This window comes from Cherax quadricarinatus, chromosome 55 (genome assembly GCF_038502225.1).
Source record: "Cherax quadricarinatus isolate ZL_2023a chromosome 55, ASM3850222v1, whole genome shotgun sequence".
Classification (NCBI taxonomy): domain Eukaryota; kingdom Metazoa; phylum Arthropoda; class Malacostraca; order Decapoda; family Parastacidae; genus Cherax; species Cherax quadricarinatus.
The window spans coordinates 343,250-364,510 of record NC_091346.1 but is presented as its reverse complement, the minus strand read 5'-3'; the positions used below and the strand labels follow the sequence as shown (position 1 = coordinate 364,510).

Below are 21,261 nucleotides of genomic sequence, written 5' to 3'. Positions count from 1 at the left end.
TAACTCTACCATACACTTTACGAGGTATACTCAACAGACTTCTTCTTTCAACAGACTTATCCCCCTATAATTTTTGCACTCTCTTTTATCCCCTTTGCCTTTATACAAAGGAACTATGCATGCTCTCTGCCAATCCCTAGGTACCTTACCCTCTTCCATACATTTATTAAATAATTGCACCAACCACTCCAAAACTATATCCCCACCTGCTTTTAACATTTCTTTCTTTATCCCATCAATCCCAGCTGCCTTACCCCCTTTCATTTTACCTACTGCCTCACGAACTTCCCCCACACTCACAACTGGCTCTTCCTCACTCCTACAAGATGTTATTCCTCCTTGCCCTATGCACGAAATCACAGCTTCCCTATCTTCATCAACATTTAACAATTCCTCAAAATATTCCCTCCATCTTCCCAATACCTCTAACTCTCCATTTAATAACTCTCCTCTCCTATTTTTAACTGACAAATCCATTTGTTCTCTAGGCTTTCTTAACTTGTTAATCTCACTCCAAAACTTTTTCTTATTTTCAACAAAATTTGTTGATAACATCTCACCCACTCTCTCATTTGCTCTCTTTTTACATTGCTTCACCACTCTCTTAACCTCTCTCTTTTTCTCCCTATACTCTTCCCTCCTTGCATCACTTCTACTTTGTAAAAACTTCTCATATGCTAACTTTTTCTCCCTTACTACTCTCTTTACATCATCATTCCACCAATCGCTCCTCTTCCCTCCTGCACCCACTTTCCTGTAACCACAAACTTCTGCTGAACACTCTAACACTACATTTTTAAACCTACCCCATACCTCTTCGACCCCATTGCCTATGCTCTCATTAGCCCATCTATCCTCCAATAGCTGTTTATATCTTACCCTAACTGCCTCCTCTTTTAGTTTATAAACCTTCACCTCTCTCTTCCCTGATGCTTCTATTCTCTTTGTATCCCATCTACCTTTTACTCTCAGTGTAGCTACAACTAGAAAGTGATCTGATATATCTGTGGCCCCTCTATAAACATGTACATCCTGAAGTCTACTCAACAGTCTTTTATTTTTTTTTTATTATCACACCGGCCGATTCCCACCAAGGCAGGGTGGCCCGAAAAAGAAAAACTTTCACCATCATTCACTCCATCACTGTCTTGCCAGAAGGGTGCTTTACACTACAGTTTTTAAACTGCAACATTAACACCCCTCCTTCAGAGTGCAGGCACTGTACTTCCCATCTCCAGGACTCAAGTCCGGCCTGCCGGTTTCCCTGAATCCCTTCATAAATGTTACTTTGCTCACACTCCAACAGCACGTCAAGTATTAAAAAACCATTTGTCTCCATTCACTCCTATCAAACACGCTCACGCATGCCTGCTGGAAGTCCAAGCCCCTCGCACACAAAACCTCCTTTACCCCCTCCCTCCAACCCTTCCTAGGCCGACCCCTACCCCGCCTTCCTTCCACTACAGACTGATACACTCTTGAAGTCATTCTGTTTCGCTCCATTCTCTCTACATGTCCGAACCACCTCAACAACCCTTCCTCAGCCCTCTGGACAACAGTTTTGGTAATCCCGCACCTCCTCCTAACTTCCAAACTACGAATTCTCTGCATTATATTCACACCACACATTGCCCTCAGACATGACATCTCCACTGCCTCCAGCCTTCTCCTCGCTGCAACATTCATCACCCACGCTTCACACCCATATAAGAGCGTTGGTAAAACTATACTCTCATACATTCCCCTCTTTGCCTCCAAGGACAAAGTTCTTTGTCTCCACAGACTCCTAAGTGCACCACTCACTCTTTTTCCCTCATCAATTCTATGATTCACCTCATCTTTCATAGACCCATCCGCTGACACGTCCACTCCCAAATATCTGAATACGTTCACCTCCTCCATACTCTCTCCCTCCAATCTGATATTCAATCTTTCATCACCTAATCTTTTTGTTATCCTCATAACCTTACTCTTTCCTGTATTCACCTTTAATTTTCTTCTTTTGCACACCCTACCAAATTCATCCACCAATCTCTGCAACTTCTCTTCAGAATCTCCCAAGAGCACAGTGTCATCAGCAAAGAGCAGCTGTGACAACTCCCACTTTGTGTGTGATTCTTTATCTTTTAACTCCACGCCTCTTGCCAAGACCCTCGCATTTACTTCTCTTACAACCCCATCTATAAATATATTAAACAACCACGGTGACATCACACATCCTTGTCTAAAGCCTACTTTTACTGGGAAAAAATTTCCCTCTTTCCTACATACTCTAACTTGAGCCTCACTATCCTCGTAAAAACTCTTCACTGCTTTCAGTAACCTACCTCCTACACCATACACTTGCAACATCTGCCACATTGCCCCCCTATCCACCCTGTCATACGCCTTTTCCAAATCCATAAATGCCACAAAGACCTCTTTAGCCTTATCTAAATACTGTTCACTTATATGTTTCACTGTAAACACCTGGTCCACACACCCCCTACCTTTCCTAAAGCCTCCTTGTTCATCTGCTATCCTATTCTCCGTCTTACTCTTAATTCTTTCAATTATAACTCTACCATACACTTTACCAGGTACACTCAACAGACTTATCCCCCTATAATTTTTGCACTCTCTTTTATCCCCTTTGCCTTTATACAAAGGAACTATGCATGCTCTCTGCCAATCCCTAGGTACCTTACCCTCTTCCATACATTTATTAAATAATTGCACCAACCAGTCTTTTATCTACCAATACATAATCCAACAAACTACTGTCATTTCGCCCTACATCATATCTTGTATACTTATTTATCCTCTTTTTCTTAAAATATGTATTACCTATAACTAAACCCCTTTCTATACAAAGTTCAATCAAAGGGCTCCCATTATCATTTACACCTGGCACCCCAAACTTACCTACCACACCCTCTCTAAAAGTTTCTCCTACTTTAGCATTCAGGTCCCCTACCACAATTACTCTCTCACTTGGTTCAAAGGCTCCTATACATTCACTTAACATCTCCCAAAATCTCTCTCTCTCCTCTGCATTCCTCTCTTCTCCAGGTGCATACACGCTTATTATGACCCACTTCTCGCATCCAACCTTTACTTTAATCCACATAATTCTTGAATTTACACATTCATATTCTCTTTTCTCCTTCCATAACTGATCATTTAACATTACTGCTACCCCTTCCTTGCTCTAACTCTCTCAGATACTCCAGATTTAATCCCATTTATTTCCCCCCACTGAAACTCTCCTACCCCCTTCAGCTTTGTTTCGCTTAGGGCCAGGACATCCAACTTCTTTTCATTCATAACATCAACAATCATCTGTTTCTTGTCATCCGCACTACATCCACGCACATTTAAGCATCCCAGTTTTATAAAGTTTTTCTTCTTCTCTTTTTTAGTAAATGTCTACAGGAGAAGGGGTTACCAGCCCATTGCTCCCGGCATTTTAGTCGCCTCATACGACACGCATGGCTTACGGAGGAAAGATTCTTCTCCACTTCCCCATGGACAATAGAAGAAATAAAGAAGAACAAGAGCTATTTAGAAAAAGGAGAAAAACCTAGATGTATGTATATATATATGCATGTGCGTGTCTGTGAAGTGTGACCAAAGTGTAAGTAGGAGTAGCAAGATATCCCTGTTATCTAGCGTGTTTATGAGACAGAAAAAGAAACCAGGCATTAAAAAACATTAAAAAGTAAAATACACATATAGTACACTCATTACTTACCTTAAAATATTTGTAGTCTTAATCTAGGGTGAGACGAGTAGTATTTATTGTAAGAAATCAGGTGTGGTATGTATGGTAGCCAGCCAGGCTTCCATACCAGGCCACCCCACCTACACAATATTCTATGACATTTAACCCTTTCATGGTCCATGCCGTAGATCTACATCTTCACATTGAGAGTCCAAACAATAGATCTACGCCATGAGCTCAGCTCACTCTGATAAGCTGTGAGCAGTAAATTTAGGCCTAGATTTGAGAGAATACATCTGTGTGGTATGTTTGCACCACATAAAACAAATCCTGCAGCACACAGTTCATAATGAGAGAAAAAACTGAGACCGTAATTTTCGATTAAAACAGCAATTTTGCAGTGTTTTTCATATGTTTTTTTATAGTTGTATTTGCGATTTCTTGGTCTCATTTGATAGAATGGAAGATATGTTACAGGAATAGAGATGATTTTGATTGGTTTTAGTACTGAAAATGGCTTGAAACTGAGCTCAAAGTAGCGGAAATGTTAAATTTTTGCCAATGTTCAAGAGTAAAGAAATGACCACACATGTCTAATACACGCCAGCTGGTGGGTCTAATATATGTTCACAAATGTGCTGATATTATCTATACAATTATTACAATATTGCATAACAGTAAATCTTCTATTTTTTGTTTGAATAAAAATTCATTATGTGAATTAAAAATCAAAATGGAATTCATTTGTAAAGCCTAAAAACGTAACTGATGAACAGAGGCAATGTTAGTTTAGTGCCAGGAATATGTGTACTGTTTATTCTGGACCTTATTTTGAAATTGGAATATTTTGAACTTTGCACTAAATTGGCCAAATTACCAAATTCCAATCACTTTATTTTGTAGTTGAAACAGTTGAGTTGGCAATTCCTTGTGCTCAATCAATAGAATAGAAGTAATGCTAATGAAATAGCTAAGAATTTGTTCGACTGGAATAAGGTTATTGACCTAAAATGGGAGTCAAAGTCGGCAAAATCGCTGATGAGTAAATATCGCTGACACATGAAAATTCGTGAGAGCATAATTTGGTCAATTTTCCATCAAATTTTGTACTTTTTGTTTTATTACCTTCAGAAAAAGATTCTCTACCATTTCATAAGAAAAAATAACAAAACTATTTTTTGAAAATTCTTGGACACTGGTGTGCACTTTGAAATTTGGCCTCTGGACCCTGAAAGGGTTAAGTACCCCAGCGCGATAAAATGCATATACAGTTCACTCATTACTTACCTTAAAATATTTGTAGTCTTAATCTAGGGTGACATGAGTAGTATTTATTGTAAGAAATCAAGTATGGTATGTATGGTAGCCAGCCAGGCTACCATACCATAATATTCTATGACATTTAAGCATTCCAGAGCAATAAAATGCATATACAGTTCACTCATTACTTACTTTAAAATATTTGTAGTCTTAATGTAGGGTCAGGGGTGAGTAAACGAGATGAAACGAATAAATGAGAGAGAGAATGAGTACATGAGGGAGGACAGGCGCAGAGTTATTTATTTATTTATTTATTTATTTATTTATTTAATGTCTTTGCAAACAGTACATTGAGATTGTGTATATACAATAGTGGGTTGCAATACAAAGAGAGCTCCTATTATGCCTAGGCATTATGGGCCAACTTAACATTATTGGCTTACATTCTAATTAATACTAAGGAGTAGTATATCATAGTTGTACAGTAGGAAAGTAATTATTTCATAGTTGTACAGTAGAATATTAATTATAAATGAATCAAAATTTGTATAATACAAAGATACATTTATATTCTAAAATGCCTTTGTGAAAACAATGATTCAATTATATTCCTGTCAACAATGGATAAAAGGTTCAGTGTGATTGTTTCAGTTATGATGTGGGAGTACATAGGTGAGTAAATGTGTACTGAGTATTTAGCATTTAGTCTAGGGTGATTAAGTGGCTTTTGAGAAGAGTCTTGAATTGATTTTCAGACTGGGTTACTTTAATATCTTCTGGTAATGAATTCCATATTTTGGGGCCCTTTATGTGCATAGAGTTTTTACACAGTGTGATATGGACACGAGGTATATCAAAAAGAGATCTGTGTCTTGTGTTGTGGTCATGTGTCCTGTTTAGGCTGGTGAGGAAAAGTTTGAGTGGAGGGTTTATATTTGCGTGTATTGTTCTGTGTATGTAGTAGGCACATGAATAAGTATGGATGTTCTTAATGGTAAGCAGATTCAGACTTTTGAAAATTGGTGGAGTATGCTGGCAAGAGTGGGAATTTGTTATCATTCTTACTGCTGCCTTTTGCTGGGTTATTAGGGGTTTTAGGTGATTGGATGTTGTTTATCCCCATGCACAAATTCCATATGTAAGATAAGGGTACATGAGTGAATGGTACAGTGCCAGGAGAGCTGATTGTGGAACGTAGTACCTTATCTTTGATAGTATGCCTACAGTCTTGGAGATTTTCTTGGTGATTTGTTGTATGTGTGTCTGGAACTTAAGGCTACTGTCAAGGTGTATACCTAGGAATTTTCCCTCTGTGAGGCTTGTGACTGATGATCCATTTAGCGTAATGTTAATTGGATCATTTGCAGCTTTGTTTCCAAACTGAATGAAATAGGTTTTATCAGTGTTCAGGGTAAGTTTGTTAGTCATCATCCAGGCAGATATTTTCTGTAATTCAGCATTGACTGTGTTTGCTAGTATGACTGTGTTTGGGTGGAATAATACATATGTAGTGTCATCTGCAAATAATATGCGTTTGAGTAGCTGTGATGCATTCGGTAGATCATTGATGTAGATGAGAAAGAGGAGTGGTCCAAGGACGCTTCCTTGTGGGACTCCTACTGTGATTGGTTGGGTGGAGGAGTTTGCATTATTTGCATACACATATGCAAACAAACCAGGTGAACGCAAGTTTTGTAAACAAACGAGGTGTACACGTCTGGTTTGTGTACAAGTTACATTGTGTACAAGTTGTCTCTACATTGATATGGTTGAATAAATAAAGAGGAACACTCCCATTCTCATGTAACACCATTTTTAGAAGAAATGACGCTCTGAGTGAAGGCAATGGAAATAAGTCAATCTGTCTGACTTTTTTGGGTTATCCTAGGTACTTTACACATGTGCTGCTATGTATGATAATCTATGTAACTGTATTTGTGTATACCTGAATAAACTTACATACGAAAGGAATAATTTTCTACAGTTACCCCCAGTAACACATTTTCTCTTATGTTGGACTAGAGAAAATGTTATTCTTGGTGTCACTCGTACAAGTCGCCTGGCTACCACATCTCATATTTCTTTCTTTCTTTCTTTCTTTCAACAAACCAGCCGTATCCCACTGAGGCAGGGTGGCCCAAAAAGAAAAATGAAAGTTTCTGTTTTTAAATTTAGTAATTTATACAGAAGAAGGGGTTACTAGCCCCTTGCTCCCGGCATTTTAGTCGCCTCTTACAACATGCATGGCTTACAGAGGAAGAATTCTGTTCCACTTCCCCATGGAGATAAGAGGAAATAAACAAGAACAAGAACCAGTAGGAAAATAGAAGAAAACCCAGAGGGGTGTGTATATATATGCTTGTACATGTATTTGTAGCGTGACCTAAATTTAAGTAGAAGTAGCAAGACCTACCTGAAACCTTGCATGTTCCTGAGACAGAAAAATGGACACCAGCAATCCTACCATCATGTAAAACAATTACAGGCTTTCGTTTTACACTCACTTGGCAGGACGGTAGTACCTCCCTGGGCGGTTGCTGTCTACCAGCCTACTACCACACCTCATATTTTTTTTTTCAACAAACTGGCCACATCCCACCAAGGCAGGGTGGCCCAAAAAGAAAAACAAAAGTTTCTCTTTTTAAATTTAGTAATTTATACATGAGAAGGGGTTACTAGCCTCTTGCTCCTGGCATTTTAGTTGCCTCTTACAACACACATGACTTACGGAGGAAGAATTCTGTTCCACTTCCCCATGGAGATAAGATGAAGTAAACAAGAACAAGAACTAGAAAGAAAATAACAGAAAACCCAGACGGGTGTATATATATATGCTTGTACATGTATGTGTAGTGTGACCTAAGTGTAAGTAGAAGTAGCAAGACGTACCTGAAATCTTGCATGTGTATGAGACAGGAAAAACACCAGCAATCCTACCATCATATAAAACAATTACAGGCTTTCATTTTACATTCACTTGGCAGGACGGTAGTACAGTGGTCCCCCGCTTTTCATAGTTCCCGGCAATCGTAAAATTCGCCAATCATAGAGGTATTTTCGTATAAACATGGACTCGCTTTTCATAGGTTGACTCGCGAGTCGTAGTTCGTCCGGGATGCGTACCCACGGCGTGAGCCAGGGCAGCAGCCAGTCTGGCATTGTTTACCAGTGAGCGAAGGTCCCCTCACGTGCTCCAGCGAAATATTTCATAATATTCCATTATTTTAGTGCTTGCAAGTACTAAATAAGCTACCATGGCTCCAAAGAAAGCTCCTAGTGCCAAGCTTGTGGTAAAGAAGGTGAGAAATACGATTGAATTTAAGAAAACCATCATTGAACAATATGAAAGTGGTAGAAGTGTGGCCGAACTGTCCAGGATGTATAAGAAACCCTACACAACCTTATGTTCCATAGTGGCCAAGAAAAATTAAATAAAGGATGCTGTTGTTGCAAAGGGAGTAACTATGCTGACAAAACTGAGATCACCAGTACTGGAAGAGGTTGAGAAGTTATTATTGGTGTGGATAAATGAGAAACAATTAGCAGGAGATACTCTTATGACTTCGTTTATTTGTGAAAAGGCTAGGCAGTTGCATGAAGATTTGGTAAAGAAATTGCCTGCAAATAGTGGTGAAGTGAGTGAATTTAAGGCCAGCAAAGGCTGGTGTGAGAGATTTAAGAACCGTACTGGCATACACAGTGTGGTAAGGCATGGTGAGGCTGCCAGTTCGGACCACAAGGCGGCTGAAAAATATGTGCATGAATTCCAGGAGTACGTAGAGGCTGAAGGACTGAAACCTGAACAAGTGTTCAATTGTGACAAAACAGGCCTCTTTTGGAAGAAAATGCCAAAGAGGACCTTCATTACACAAGAGGAAAAGGCAATGCCAGGACACAAGCCTATGAAAGACAGGCTGACGCTAATGTTCTGTGCTAATGCTAGTGGGGATTTCAAAGTGAAGCCATTATTAGTGTACCATTCTGAAAATCCCAGAGTGTTCAGGAAAAACAATGTTATGAAGAGTAAATTGTGTGTGTTTTGGAAATCTAATAGTAAGGCATGGGTCACGAGGGAAATTTTCGTCGAGTGGTTCAATGAAGTGTTTGGCCCTAGTGTGAAGGAGTATCTCCTGGAAAAGAAATTGGATCTCAAGTGCCTGCTAGTAATGGACAATGCACCTGCTCATCCTCCAAACTTGGATGACCTAATTTTCGAGGAGTTTGGGTTCATCACAGTAAAGTTCTTGCCCCCGAATACCACTCCTCTCCTCCAACCCATGGACCAGCAGGTTATTGCAAACTTTAAAAAACTCTACACAAAAGCAATGTTTCACAGGTGCTTGACTGTGACCACAGACACTCACTTGACCCTAAGGGAATTTTGGAGAGAACACTTCAGCATCCTCCACTGCATAACCCTTATAGGTATGGCTTGGGAGGGAGTGACTACCAGGACTTTGAACTCTGCCTGGAGAAAATTGTGGCCAGATTGTGTCGACAAGAGGGATTTTGAAGAATTTGGGACTGACCCTAATGAGCCTATGTCTGTTGTAAAATCAATTGTGGCACTGGGGAGTTCCATGGGGTTGGATGTGAGTTTGGAGGATGTGGAAGAATTGGTGGAAGACCACAATGAAGAGCTCACCACTGAGGAGCTGCAAGGGCTTCAGCAGGAAGAGGAACACATCGCAGCTCAGAATCTTGCTGCAGAGGAGGAGGAAGAGAGATGGAAGAAGGTGCCTTCTTCAGAAATTAAAGAGATTTTCACTATGTGGGGTAAGATGGAAAGCTTTATGGAGAAACATCACCCTAACAAGGTTGTTGCAAGCCAGGTTGGCAACATGTACAGTGACAAAGTCTTGGGCCATTTTAGGGAAGTGTTAAAGAGATGCCAGAAACAGAGCTCTCTCCACAGTTATTTTGTGAGACAGGACTCCAGTGACTCTCAAGGTGGTCCTAGTGGCATTAAGAAACAGAGAAGAGAAGCAACCCCAGAAAAGCAAATGGTACCTGAGGTGTTGATGGAAGGGGATTCCCCTTCCAAACTATAAACAATCCACTCTCTCCTCCTCCAGTCTCCCATACACTAAGAAGAATCTCCAATAAAGGTAAGTGTTATGCTCTTAATGTTTCATTCATCATTTCCCATTGTATTGTTTATGTACTACATGCATATTTCATGTTAAAAAATTTTTTGTTTTAATACTTCTGGTTGTCAGGAACGGATTAATTGTATTTACATTATTTCTTATGGGGAAAATTGATTCGTAAATCGTAAATTTCGTTTATAGTAACGGCTCCAGGAACGGATTAATTACGAGCAACGAGGGACCACTGTACCTCCCTGGGTGGTTGCTGTCTACCAACCTACTACCACATCTCATATTTATGTTTATTTATTCTACTGTGGGGTGTATTTATCTTCTTTATATGTTATGTATCGTGTTTATTATATACAGTGGAACCTCAAATTTCGAACTTAATCCGTTCCATGAGCTAGTTCTAAATTCGAAAAGTCTGAAATTCGAAGCAATATTTCCCATAAGAAATAATGGAAATACAATTAATCCGTTCCAGAAACCCAAAAATATTCACAAAAAAAAATACATTTTATAGAGATTAATTACAGTTTTACATACACACAACAAATGCTATAGTCTTTAATTATGTATAGTAATATAAAATAACATTTTTACTTTATTGAAGATTGGTGATGGCATCTGGAAGATAGGGAGGAGGAGAGAGGGAGTAGGGGTTATTGTTTGGAAGGAGAATCCCCCTCCATGAGGACTTCCGGTATCAAAGCCCTCTCTGGGGTTGCTTCCCTTCTCTGTATTTTAATGCCACTATGACCAGCTTGAGAGTCATTGGACCCCAGTCTCACAAATAACTGTCTACAGTCCTCTGTTTCTGTCTCACAAAATAACTATCCACAGTCGTCTCTTTCTGTCCCACAAAATAACTGTCCACAATCGTCTGTTTGTCTCACAAAATAACTCCACAGTCGTCTGTTTCTGTCTCACAAAATAACTGTCCACAGTCGTCTGTTTCTGTCTCACAAAATAACTGTCCACAGTCGTCTGTTTCTGTCTCACAAAATAACTGTCCACAATCGTCTGTTTGTCTCACAAAATAACTCCACAGTTGTCTGTTTCTGTCTCACAAAATAACTGTCCACAGTCGTCTGTTTCTGTCTCAAAATAACTGTCCACAGTCCTCTGTACATCCTGGCAAGCTCAACAAGTCTCACTCCAATCTCATATTTCTGTATTATTTCCTTCTTCACATCTATGGTGTTTCTCACTTTCTTTACCACAGGGGTACCGCTAGCAAGTTTCTTTGGGCCCATGGCAGCTTATTTCACAGCCCCACAAGCACTAAACACAATTAAGTAATCGTAAAATGTGTGAGTGAGATCGCAGGTTAGTGTTCACTCAAGCATAAACAAAGCTAAACTGCTCACGGCGCCTGCGTGGGGACGCGGACAGAGTGGGCCAGCGGACAGGTCCCGTACCCGGCGGTCCGAAAATAGGGGCGCGTTCGATAATAGGGACACAGTTTGTCTGAAAAAATGGTCTTATTTTCAAAACGTTCGATATGTGATACGTTTGATTTTTGAGGTTCCACTGTAATTTTGAAAAAATTAGATGGATTAACCCGTAAACGGTCCAAACGTATATATACATGTATGTTTTTTCAACATTTGAAAGTATGTAAAACAAGTAGATCTTCTTTTTGTTTTTTTACATTTGAAAATGTGTAAAAAAAACTTTGATCTACTTTTTTTTTTGTTATACAATGGACCCCCGGTTCACGATATTAATCCATTCCTGAGAGCTCATCGTAAACCAAAATTATCGGAAAGCGAATCAATATTCCCCATAAGAAATAATGGAAATCAAATTAATCCGTGCAAGACACCCAAAAGTATGAAAAAAACTTTTACCACATGATATATTAAGTTTAATGCGATATAATAATTACAATAACAATAATAACAGTAGAATAATCACAATGGAATAATTGACACTTACCTTTAATGAAGATCTGGTGATGATTGATGGAATGGGAGGAGGGGAGAGTGTCGAAGTTTTTAATGTTTAGAAGGGGAATCCCCCTCCATTAGGACTTGAGGTAGCAAGTCTTTTTACAGGGTTACTTCCCTTCTTCTTTTAATGCCACTAGGACCAGCTTGAGAGTCACTGGACTTCTGTCACACAACATATCTGTCCATAGAGGCCTGTACCTCTCGTTCCTTTATGACTTTCCTAAAGTGGTTCACAACATTGTCAGTGTACAGGTTGCCAACACGGCTTGCAGTAGCTGTGTCAGGGTGATTTTCATCAAAAAAGGTTTGCACTTCAAGCCACTTTGCACACATTTCCTTAATTTCAATAGTCATTAGCACCCTTGGTCTTGATGGGCTGGCACTAGAAGCTTTCTTGAGGCCCATGGTGACTTATTTTGCAGAAACAAGCACCAAAAACAGTGATAATATGGATAATATAGAATGTACTGAGTGTATCCTTAGATGCGCGCACACTGGCTGGCTTGTAAACACTGGACACGTCTCGTACGAATCGTATCGCATACCGGGTTTTGTAACGGGAACCGAGGCAAATTTTTTGCGATATAATGCTTCGGATACCGGATTTATCGGATACCGATGGCTTCGCGAACCGGGGGTCCACTGTATTTGAAAATATGTAAAAAAAATGTAGATCTACTTTTGCAGCACTACACATGTGAACGTAGATCTGCTTGGACCGTTTACGGATTAATGAAAATATGTATACGTATTAACGTAATATACGATATTTATTGAGACTCGGTGAATATTATTATCATTACTAATATGGCATCTCGAGACATAAGACACTCTTACTGATTTTAATGTGTACCTGAATGCCAGCACAGTGCGTAATTTTATTTAGGTACAGGTGTACATAAGTATAATTATCAGAGTACATGTATATATAAAATATGAAATAACTTTTAAAAACGCTTGAAATTTTGGAGTTTCCAGACATAATGGAGAGATGTAGTGCTTACGGATCTCACATAGAATGTAAACAAACCGGGTGGGGCACGGCGACCGTATTAGAAAGTCAGGTGGGGGAGCTGTATAGAGAGTTTTGGTCATAATTTGAAGTGACCGCATTAGTGGAATGCCACAAAGCAGAATGCCGTAAAGCGGGGCCCTACTGTACGTTTGGATCGTTTAGGGGTTAAAGTCGGTGCCAGATCAGTCGGCTGTGGTTCATAAGTTGGACTACATGTGGCCAGCAGTAACAGCCTGGTTGATCAGGCCCTGATCCACCGGGAGGGCTGGTTGTGGACAAGGCCGCAGGGGGCGTTGATCCCTGGAATACCCTCCAGGTAGGTAGACTCATCTGCATAGCACCACTATCAGAAACAAGAAATTTGCCAACCACAATGTCACATCTTTGTTCCCTTGAGTCCCCATTGAACAAGTAATCATCAACCTAAGGAATTCTTCCTTCACTGACTTTGATCTTCCCTTTCCCAAACAGGATTTTATGCACATGGCTCATCTGTGTGACCTTCAACCCGTTTTTTTTTTTTTTTACAAAGTGAAAATTTGAGATAGCTATGGGTTCACCACTTAGTGCTGTCCTGGCTAAATTTACCTTGAACATTTTGAAAGGAACTGATTCACAAACATTACAGTGGACCCCCGCATAACGATGGCATCACATAGCGATTATTTCGCATACCGCTTACTTTAATTGCAAAAATTTTGCCTCACATACCGCTTAAAAACCCGCTTACCGATTTTCGTCCGAGACGCGTCCAATGTGCGGCCTGAGCCACGCTCACATGTTCCGCCGGTGGCATTGTTTACCAGCCAGCCTCCGCGGTAACATCCAAGCATACAATCGGAATATTTCGTATTATTACAGTGTTTTCGGTGCTTTTTCTGGAAAATAAGTGACCATGGGCCCCAAGAAAGCTTCTAGTGCCAACCCTACAGCAATAAGGGTGAGAATTACAATAGAGATGAAGAAAAAGATCATTGATAAGTATGAAAGTGGAGTGCATGTCTCCGAGCTGGCCAGGTTGTATAATAAACCCCAATCAACCATCGCTACTATTGGTGGTACAGCTGCTGCTGCTGCTGCACTGTCAGCTGCTGCTGCTGCTGTAGCACCGTTGTTGGTGTGGCTTATTGAGAATACCAAGAAACAATTAACCCCAGAGGATTTGCCACCCAGGATAACCCAAAAAAGTCAGTGTCATCGAAGACTGTCTAACTTATTTCCATTGGGGTCCTTAATCTTGTCTCCCAGGATGCAACCCACACAAGTCGACTAACACCCAGGTGAACAGGGAAAAATGCCTGGAACTAGTGCTCATATTGGTGAATTTAAAGCCAGCAAAGGTTGGTTTGAGAGATTTAAGAATCGTAGTGGCATACACAGTGTGATAAGGCCTGTTCTGGAAGAAAATGCCAAACAGGACCTACAGTACTCAGGAGGAAAAGGCACTCCCAGGACACAGTGTCTCATCAGTCATTGCTGCATCTTCAATAAAGGTAAGTGTCATTTATTCTTCATTTAGTAGACTAGTACATGCACAATATATACTGTGCATGTACTACTCTACTATTGTGCATGTATCCTTCTCTTTGTGTGTGGGAAAATGTATATTTCATGTGGTAAAATTTTTTTTTTCATACTTTTGGGTGTCTTGCACGGATTAATTTTATTTCCATTATTTCTTATGGGGAAAATTCATTCACATAACGATTATTTCGCATAACAATTACCCCTCTTGCACGGATTAAAATCGTTAACCGGGGGTCCACTGTATTTCCTGCCACATCACTTGGCCTAGATACCTCAATAACATCTTGGTCATAGTAGCCAGACATTTCAACCCTCTTAATTTTAAGGACCAACTCAACCATTCTGAACTTTCTGTACAGTTCAGACTTGTAAAGGAACAAGACTACTCCCTACTTTTCCTTGATATCCTTCTTATCAGGAACAATGATAAAATATAGCCTACAGAAAGCCTACCACCAAAAACCATTTAATCCACTACTATTCTCATCATTTCCTCGTAAAAAATTAGGCATGATCATAGGCTTAAAAAAAAGGCGTGATCAAAGAGTTTTTTTTCTTTGTCCTCAGTATCTGTACCAGTGAATGTTTTCTTGATGAACATACATGAAAAGTTATTTTTAGGCCTGGAAATTTCCCAATGTGTCAACCTCTTGCATTATCACAGGCCGTAGCATAAATGAAGTACTTTACCACACCCTGTTAGTCTGTGGGTGTATAATATTTGCTGTTGTTGTCACAGCTGGTGGTGATGTCACTGCTGGTGGCATTGTTATGGCTGATGGTGTCACAGTTTGTACTGTTGTCATAGCTGGTGTTGTCATGGGTGGTTGTGTTGTCACTGGTGTTTATATTGGCATAACTGGTGCTGTTGTCACTGCTGTTGGTAGCATCATGGCTGCTGTTACAGCTGGTGTTGGTGCTGCATGTGGTTTTCTGATACCAGTGAAAGCACCAACAGTGTCAAAATCACTGTCACTATGTCCTGCAACAGTATCATCCTGTTCAGATGTGCCATAGAACAGTGAAATAGTATAACAGGAGTTATACTATTAAATTGTAATAAGAAAAGCTTAATTATGAGATCATACATGAAGTATCTTGAGTTTCACTTCAGTGTATAGAGAAATTCTCTTATAATCATCATTAAACAAAATGACTGAGAGCCACATGTAGTATTCTGCTTCACCAGTGTTTATTTCATGGGTGAGTATTCTGCATCACTGTCACTTGATTCGGTGCTCTCCTTCCTATACATACACTCCTCTTCACTATCATCACCCACACCACTCCAGTCACTATCCATTTCAGGAGTAAAGAGCTTTCACCATCTCCCTTGTTGTTTGGCAAGACCAGAGGTGGAGGTCACTGCTATGTCTTGTGTTGAACTGTAAATTCTTATATTCCTACTCATACTGTACCACCATTGCTGTCCTTCAAAATCAGAAAATGATCCTCCATTATCACCCTCCTTAATGTCACTGGTGTCTGGATTAAGGAGTATTTTCTAAATTTCAGTATGAGAAGAGTTGTGTGGGCCAGCCATTGTGAGCTTGTTTACTGGTTGATATTGTTCACAATGACCCGCACATACCCATTTGACTGGATTATTTTCTAGGAGTCATGAGGTAGCTAGTGACCTAAACAGCACATCTGAGGCCTAAAATGGTGGTACCTGGGAAATTTGAGGCTTAGAAAAATTGTGCATACTAGTACATTGGACACAGTCATCACTTGCACACTAGTACGCAATGACACAGTTATAAAGGTTAAAGTTACTAGTGGTTGTTGCTTCCTCCTTTGCAAACCATTACTTTCAGCTACCACTCTATTTGCAAAGAATACTTTCTAGTGTCCTATGGCAACTTTTCTTCTTTAGATTATGGCTTCTTGTGCAAGTTGATGTGGCAAGGATGTCTTCCTTGTCAATTCATTTTTTAACACACCGACCGTCTCTTACCAAAGTAGGGGGACTTGGAAAAAAAAATTAATGTGTATTTTCTCAGATTCCTGCTCGGTTGATGCTGGCCCTCTCACTGTTGAAGAAGGAATATGAACTTAGTAAACTTCAGGCATCTATTGCAAAGGTAAGATGAATGTTGACTTTTTAATACAAAGTTTGAAAAAGATAATTATTCTTCAGTACTTTATATTAACCACAAATTGTTAATTTGTTAGTCATAAATCTGTTGCATTTCAGCTACCTCACCTGGTTATCATCAAAGTCTTTACATTGACTCCACTTCTGATTCAAATTTGAAATTAATGTTACTTCACAAAAATATGATTTATAACCCATGGTAGTATAAATACAGTAGACCCTTGTTTAACATGGGAGATATAAGCAGTGATATACACATGGAACAAAGAAGACCAAAGGGCTTAGTTCCAAATCTTCATACTACCATAACAGTGAACTGGAGTGAAAGAAATGGATGGAAGTTAAACAGGTCCATTGAAAACCAAGGGAGCTTTAAGCACATTATATGAGCACTCTATCAATATCTGTTGGCCTAGACTTTTCGAACTGCTACCAGCATGTATCAGAAATGTTTCTGGAATCATTGTGGAGGTCCTTAGCAGGAAATTGGATCACTCTATCTTTGGTGTGCCAGACTAACAAGACTATGATGGATATGTGGGCCAGATCTGGTCTAGTTGACCAGGTAATCAGCAAGGAGGCCTGGCCCAGGGTCAGGCTGCATGAGTAGGAAAACTCCCAGAACAGGTCACAGGTAAATGAGATTGGGGCTGTAGCCCTGAAAGTTGGTGTGTAAAATAAAATTGCATTAAGTACAGGTGTAATGTATGGAAAAAATGAGGTTACATTCTAAGCCGTATTAGTTCATTCCCTCCTGCCCCCCACAGATCTAAATGCTGTATACCTACATACAGCTATTTTAATCTAACTTTCACTCTCCTTAAAATCATTTATGTTCAAATTGGTTGGGCAGTCATTCCTGTGGCAGCATTCTCTAGTTGTGTTATTTGGTCCCCACCACCTGCTACTCATTGCTGTGTAAGCCACCTAGGTACAGCATCAACCAAATCTTTTAAGTTTAATAGACTTCACTGACTTTCTTGTGCTGACCTCTGAAGCTGTACTCTTTTTTACTATCAATAAACTTCAAAATTTATTTTTTAAATGTATGAATTCTCACCATCATAATGGGAAAGTGCTAAAAAGATAAGGCTCATACAGTGCCTGGGGAGTAGGAGTGGTAGGGGTTATTAGATTTGATCTGAGGAAGGGAAAGTAGCACTTCAGATCCATACCCTTCCCTAGCTTCAGGGCACCTTCCTTTAAGGGTTTTTAATATTTGCAAAATTACTTTTTACAACCCCATATTCCTATGTAAGTGTCACCACAATATACAGTGCTAATGTTCTCTCCTCTTTTTATTTTTGGATAAAATAAGCTGATGTATGGTATGAAAATATTCAGAGAAATGTTTTATCGAGCTATCAGCCTGAGCATTTATGCACCATTTGTTGGTGATAGTTACGTCTCTGGGGTGAGATGGTTGCAAGTTCCAAACTGGTTAAGTGGGGAAAATCAAAGATTTTTCATTTGTTACTCAAAATTATGTTTTGCGAATGTTTATTAAGCATGGGTGATGAATGTTGCAGCGAGGAGAAGGCTGGAGGCAGTGGAGATGTCATGTCTGAGGGCAATGTGTGGTGTGAATATAATGCAGAGAATTCGTAGTTTGGAAGTTAGGAGGAGGTGCGGGATTACCAAAACTGTTGTCCAGAGGGCTGAGGAAGGGTTGTTGAGGTGGTTCGGACATGTAGAGTGAATGGAGCAAAACAGAGTGACTTCAAGAGTGTATCAGTCTGTAGTGGAACGAAGGCGGGGTAGGGGTCGGCCTAGGAAAGGTTGGAAGGAGGGGGTAAAGGAGGTTTTGTGTGCGAGGGGCTTGGACTTCCAGCAGGCATGCGTGAGCGTGTTTGATAGGAGTAAATGGAGACAAATGGTTTTTAATACTTGACGTGCTGTTGGAGTGTGAGCAAAGTAACATTTATGAAGGGATTCATGGAAACCGGCAGGCCGGACTTGAGTCCTGGAGATGGGAAGTACAGTGCCTGCACTCTGAAGGAGGGGTGTTACTGTTGCAGTTTAAAAACTGTAGTGTAAAGCACCCTTCTGGCAAGACAGTGATGGGAGTAAATGATGGTGAAAGTTATTCTTTTTTGGGCCACCCTGCCTTGGTGGGAATGAGCCAGTGTGATAATATAAAAAAAAAAAAAGATATCAGAAACATGGCTGGAACAAGTGTAGAAGTCTTTAAGAGGATATTGGACAAATGTCTTCACCAGGTGAAGATTGAGACACTTATGCAGCATATGGGAATCTTTATTCAGGAAACGTTTCGCCACACAGTGGCTTCATCAGTCCAATACAAAGAGGAAGGCGTAAGGAGAGGAGTAGTATGAGGTAATCAGTCCCTCAGCCTAGAGTCGATGTGTTCAGTCCATCAATCTTGTAGAATGTACAGCATAGGGCCGTAGACGTGGCTTATATACTGTAGTGAGGTGACGTGAAGCAGGCGGAGGCGGGGTCATAGTGGTACCATCCACTAGTCGAAGTAGGTCTTCGTCCAAAGGTTGAACAAGTGTTGAAGAATTCTTTGTAACAAGATCCCATGATGCTGCAGTGTCTGACAGTTGTGATGAATGGTTTGAAAAACCGACAAGTTGAAGATTGAGACACTTATGCAGCATATGGGAATCTTTATTCAGGAAACGTTTCGCCATACAGTGGCTTCATCAGTCCAATACAAAGAGGAAGGCGTAAGGAGAGGAGGAGTATGAGGTAATCAGTCCCTCAGCCTAGAGTCGATGTGTTCAGTCCATCAATCTTGTAGAATGTACAGCATAGGGCCGTAGACGTGGCTTATATACTGTAGTGAGGTGACGTGAAGCAGGCGGAGGCGGGGTCATAGTGGTACCATCCACTAGTCGAAGTAGGTCTTCGACTAGTGGATGGTACCACTATGACCCCGCCTCCGCCTGCTTCACGTCACCTCACTACAGTATATAAGCCACGTCTACGGCCCTATGCTGTACATTCTACAAGATTGATGGACTGAACACATCGACTCTAGGCTGAGGGACTGATTACCTCATACTCCTCCTCTCCTTACGCCTTCCTCTTTGTATTGGACTGATGAAGCCACTGTGTGGCGAAACGTTTCCTGAATAAAGATTCCCATATGCTGCATAAGTGTCTCAATCTTCAACTTGTCGGTTTTTCAAACCATTCATCACAACTGTCAGACACTGCAGCATCATGGGATCTTGTTACAAAGAATTCTTCAACATTTGTTCAACCTTTGGACGAAGACCTACTTCGACTAGTGGATGGTACCACTATGACCCCGCCTCCGCCTGCTTCACGTCACCTCACTACAGTATATAAGCCACGTCTACGGCCCTATGCTGTACATTCTACAAGATTGATGGACTGAACACATCGACTCTAGGCTGAGGGACTGATTACCTCATACTCCTCCTCTCCTTACGCCTTCCTCTTTGTATTGGACTGATGAAGCCACTGTGTGGCGAAACGTTTCCTGAATAAAGATTCCCATATGCTGCATAAGTGTCTCAATCTTCAACTTGTCAGTTTTTCAAACCATTCATCACAACTGTCAGACACTGCAGCATCATGGGATCTTGTTACAAAGAATTCTTCAACATTTGTTCAACCTTTGGACGAAGACCTACTTCGACTAGTGGATGGTACCACTATGACCCCGCCTCCGCCTGCTTCACGTCACCTCACTACAGTATATAAGCCACGTCTACGGCCCTATGCTGTACATTCTACAAGATTGATGGACTGAACACATCGACTCTAGGCTGAGGGACTGATTACCTCATACTCCTCCTCTCCTTACGCCTTCCTCTTTGTATTGGACTGATGAAGCCACTGTGTGGCGAAACGTTTCCTGAATAAAGATTCCCATATGCTGCATAAGTGTCTCAATCTTCAACTTGTCGGTTTTTCAAACCATTCATCACAACTGTCAGACACTGCAGCATCATGGGATCTTGTTACAAAGAATTCTTCAACACTTGTTCAACCTTTGGACGAAGACCTACTTCGACTAGTGGATGGTACCACTATGACCCCGCCTCCGCCTGCTTCACGTCACCTCACTACAGTATATAAGCCACGTCTACGGCCCTATGCTGTACATTCTACAAGATTGATGGACTGAGCACATCGACTCTAGGCTGAGGGACTGATTACCTCATACTCCTCCTCTCCTTACGCCTTCCTCTTTGTATTGGACTGATGAAGCCACTGTGTGGCGAAACGTTTCCTGAATAAAGATTCCCATATGCTGCATAAGTGTCTCAATCTTCAACTTGTCGGTTTTTCAAACCATTCATCACAACCGTCTTCACCAGGTGCCAGATCAACCAGGCTGTGATGGATATGTGGGGCAGTGGGCCTCCAGCAGCAGCAGCCTGGTTGACCAGGCAAGCACTAGATGAGCCTGGCTCATGGCTGGGCTCCGAGAGTAGTGAAACTCTTGAAACTCATTGAAGGTATATCACTGAGAGGGCTAGATGTTGTCTTGCTGTGATATCACTGGTCATGCTTATTATCATATGAGAGGGCTGGTTGTTGGCTTGACTTTATTTCACTGGTCCTTCTTGTCATCATATCTTTTTTCTTTGCTGCTGTCTCATACATGT

The 21,261-nt window shown here is 40.7% G+C and overlaps 1 protein-coding gene across 2 annotated transcripts in view; it reads left to right on the top strand.

Annotated features, from left to right (window-relative positions):
• The window catches only part of LOC128698915 (lon protease homolog, mitochondrial), a 261,625-nt gene that overhangs the window by 80,603 nt on the left and 159,761 nt on the right, over positions 1-21,261 (top strand). For both annotated transcript variants that reach the window (XM_070096772.1, XM_070096773.1), the window contains exon 9: positions 16,557-16,637. In XM_070096772.1, the coding sequence (XP_069952873.1) occupies positions 16,557-16,637 (81 nt within the window). The remainder of the gene's footprint in view (positions 1-16,556; positions 16,638-21,261) is intronic.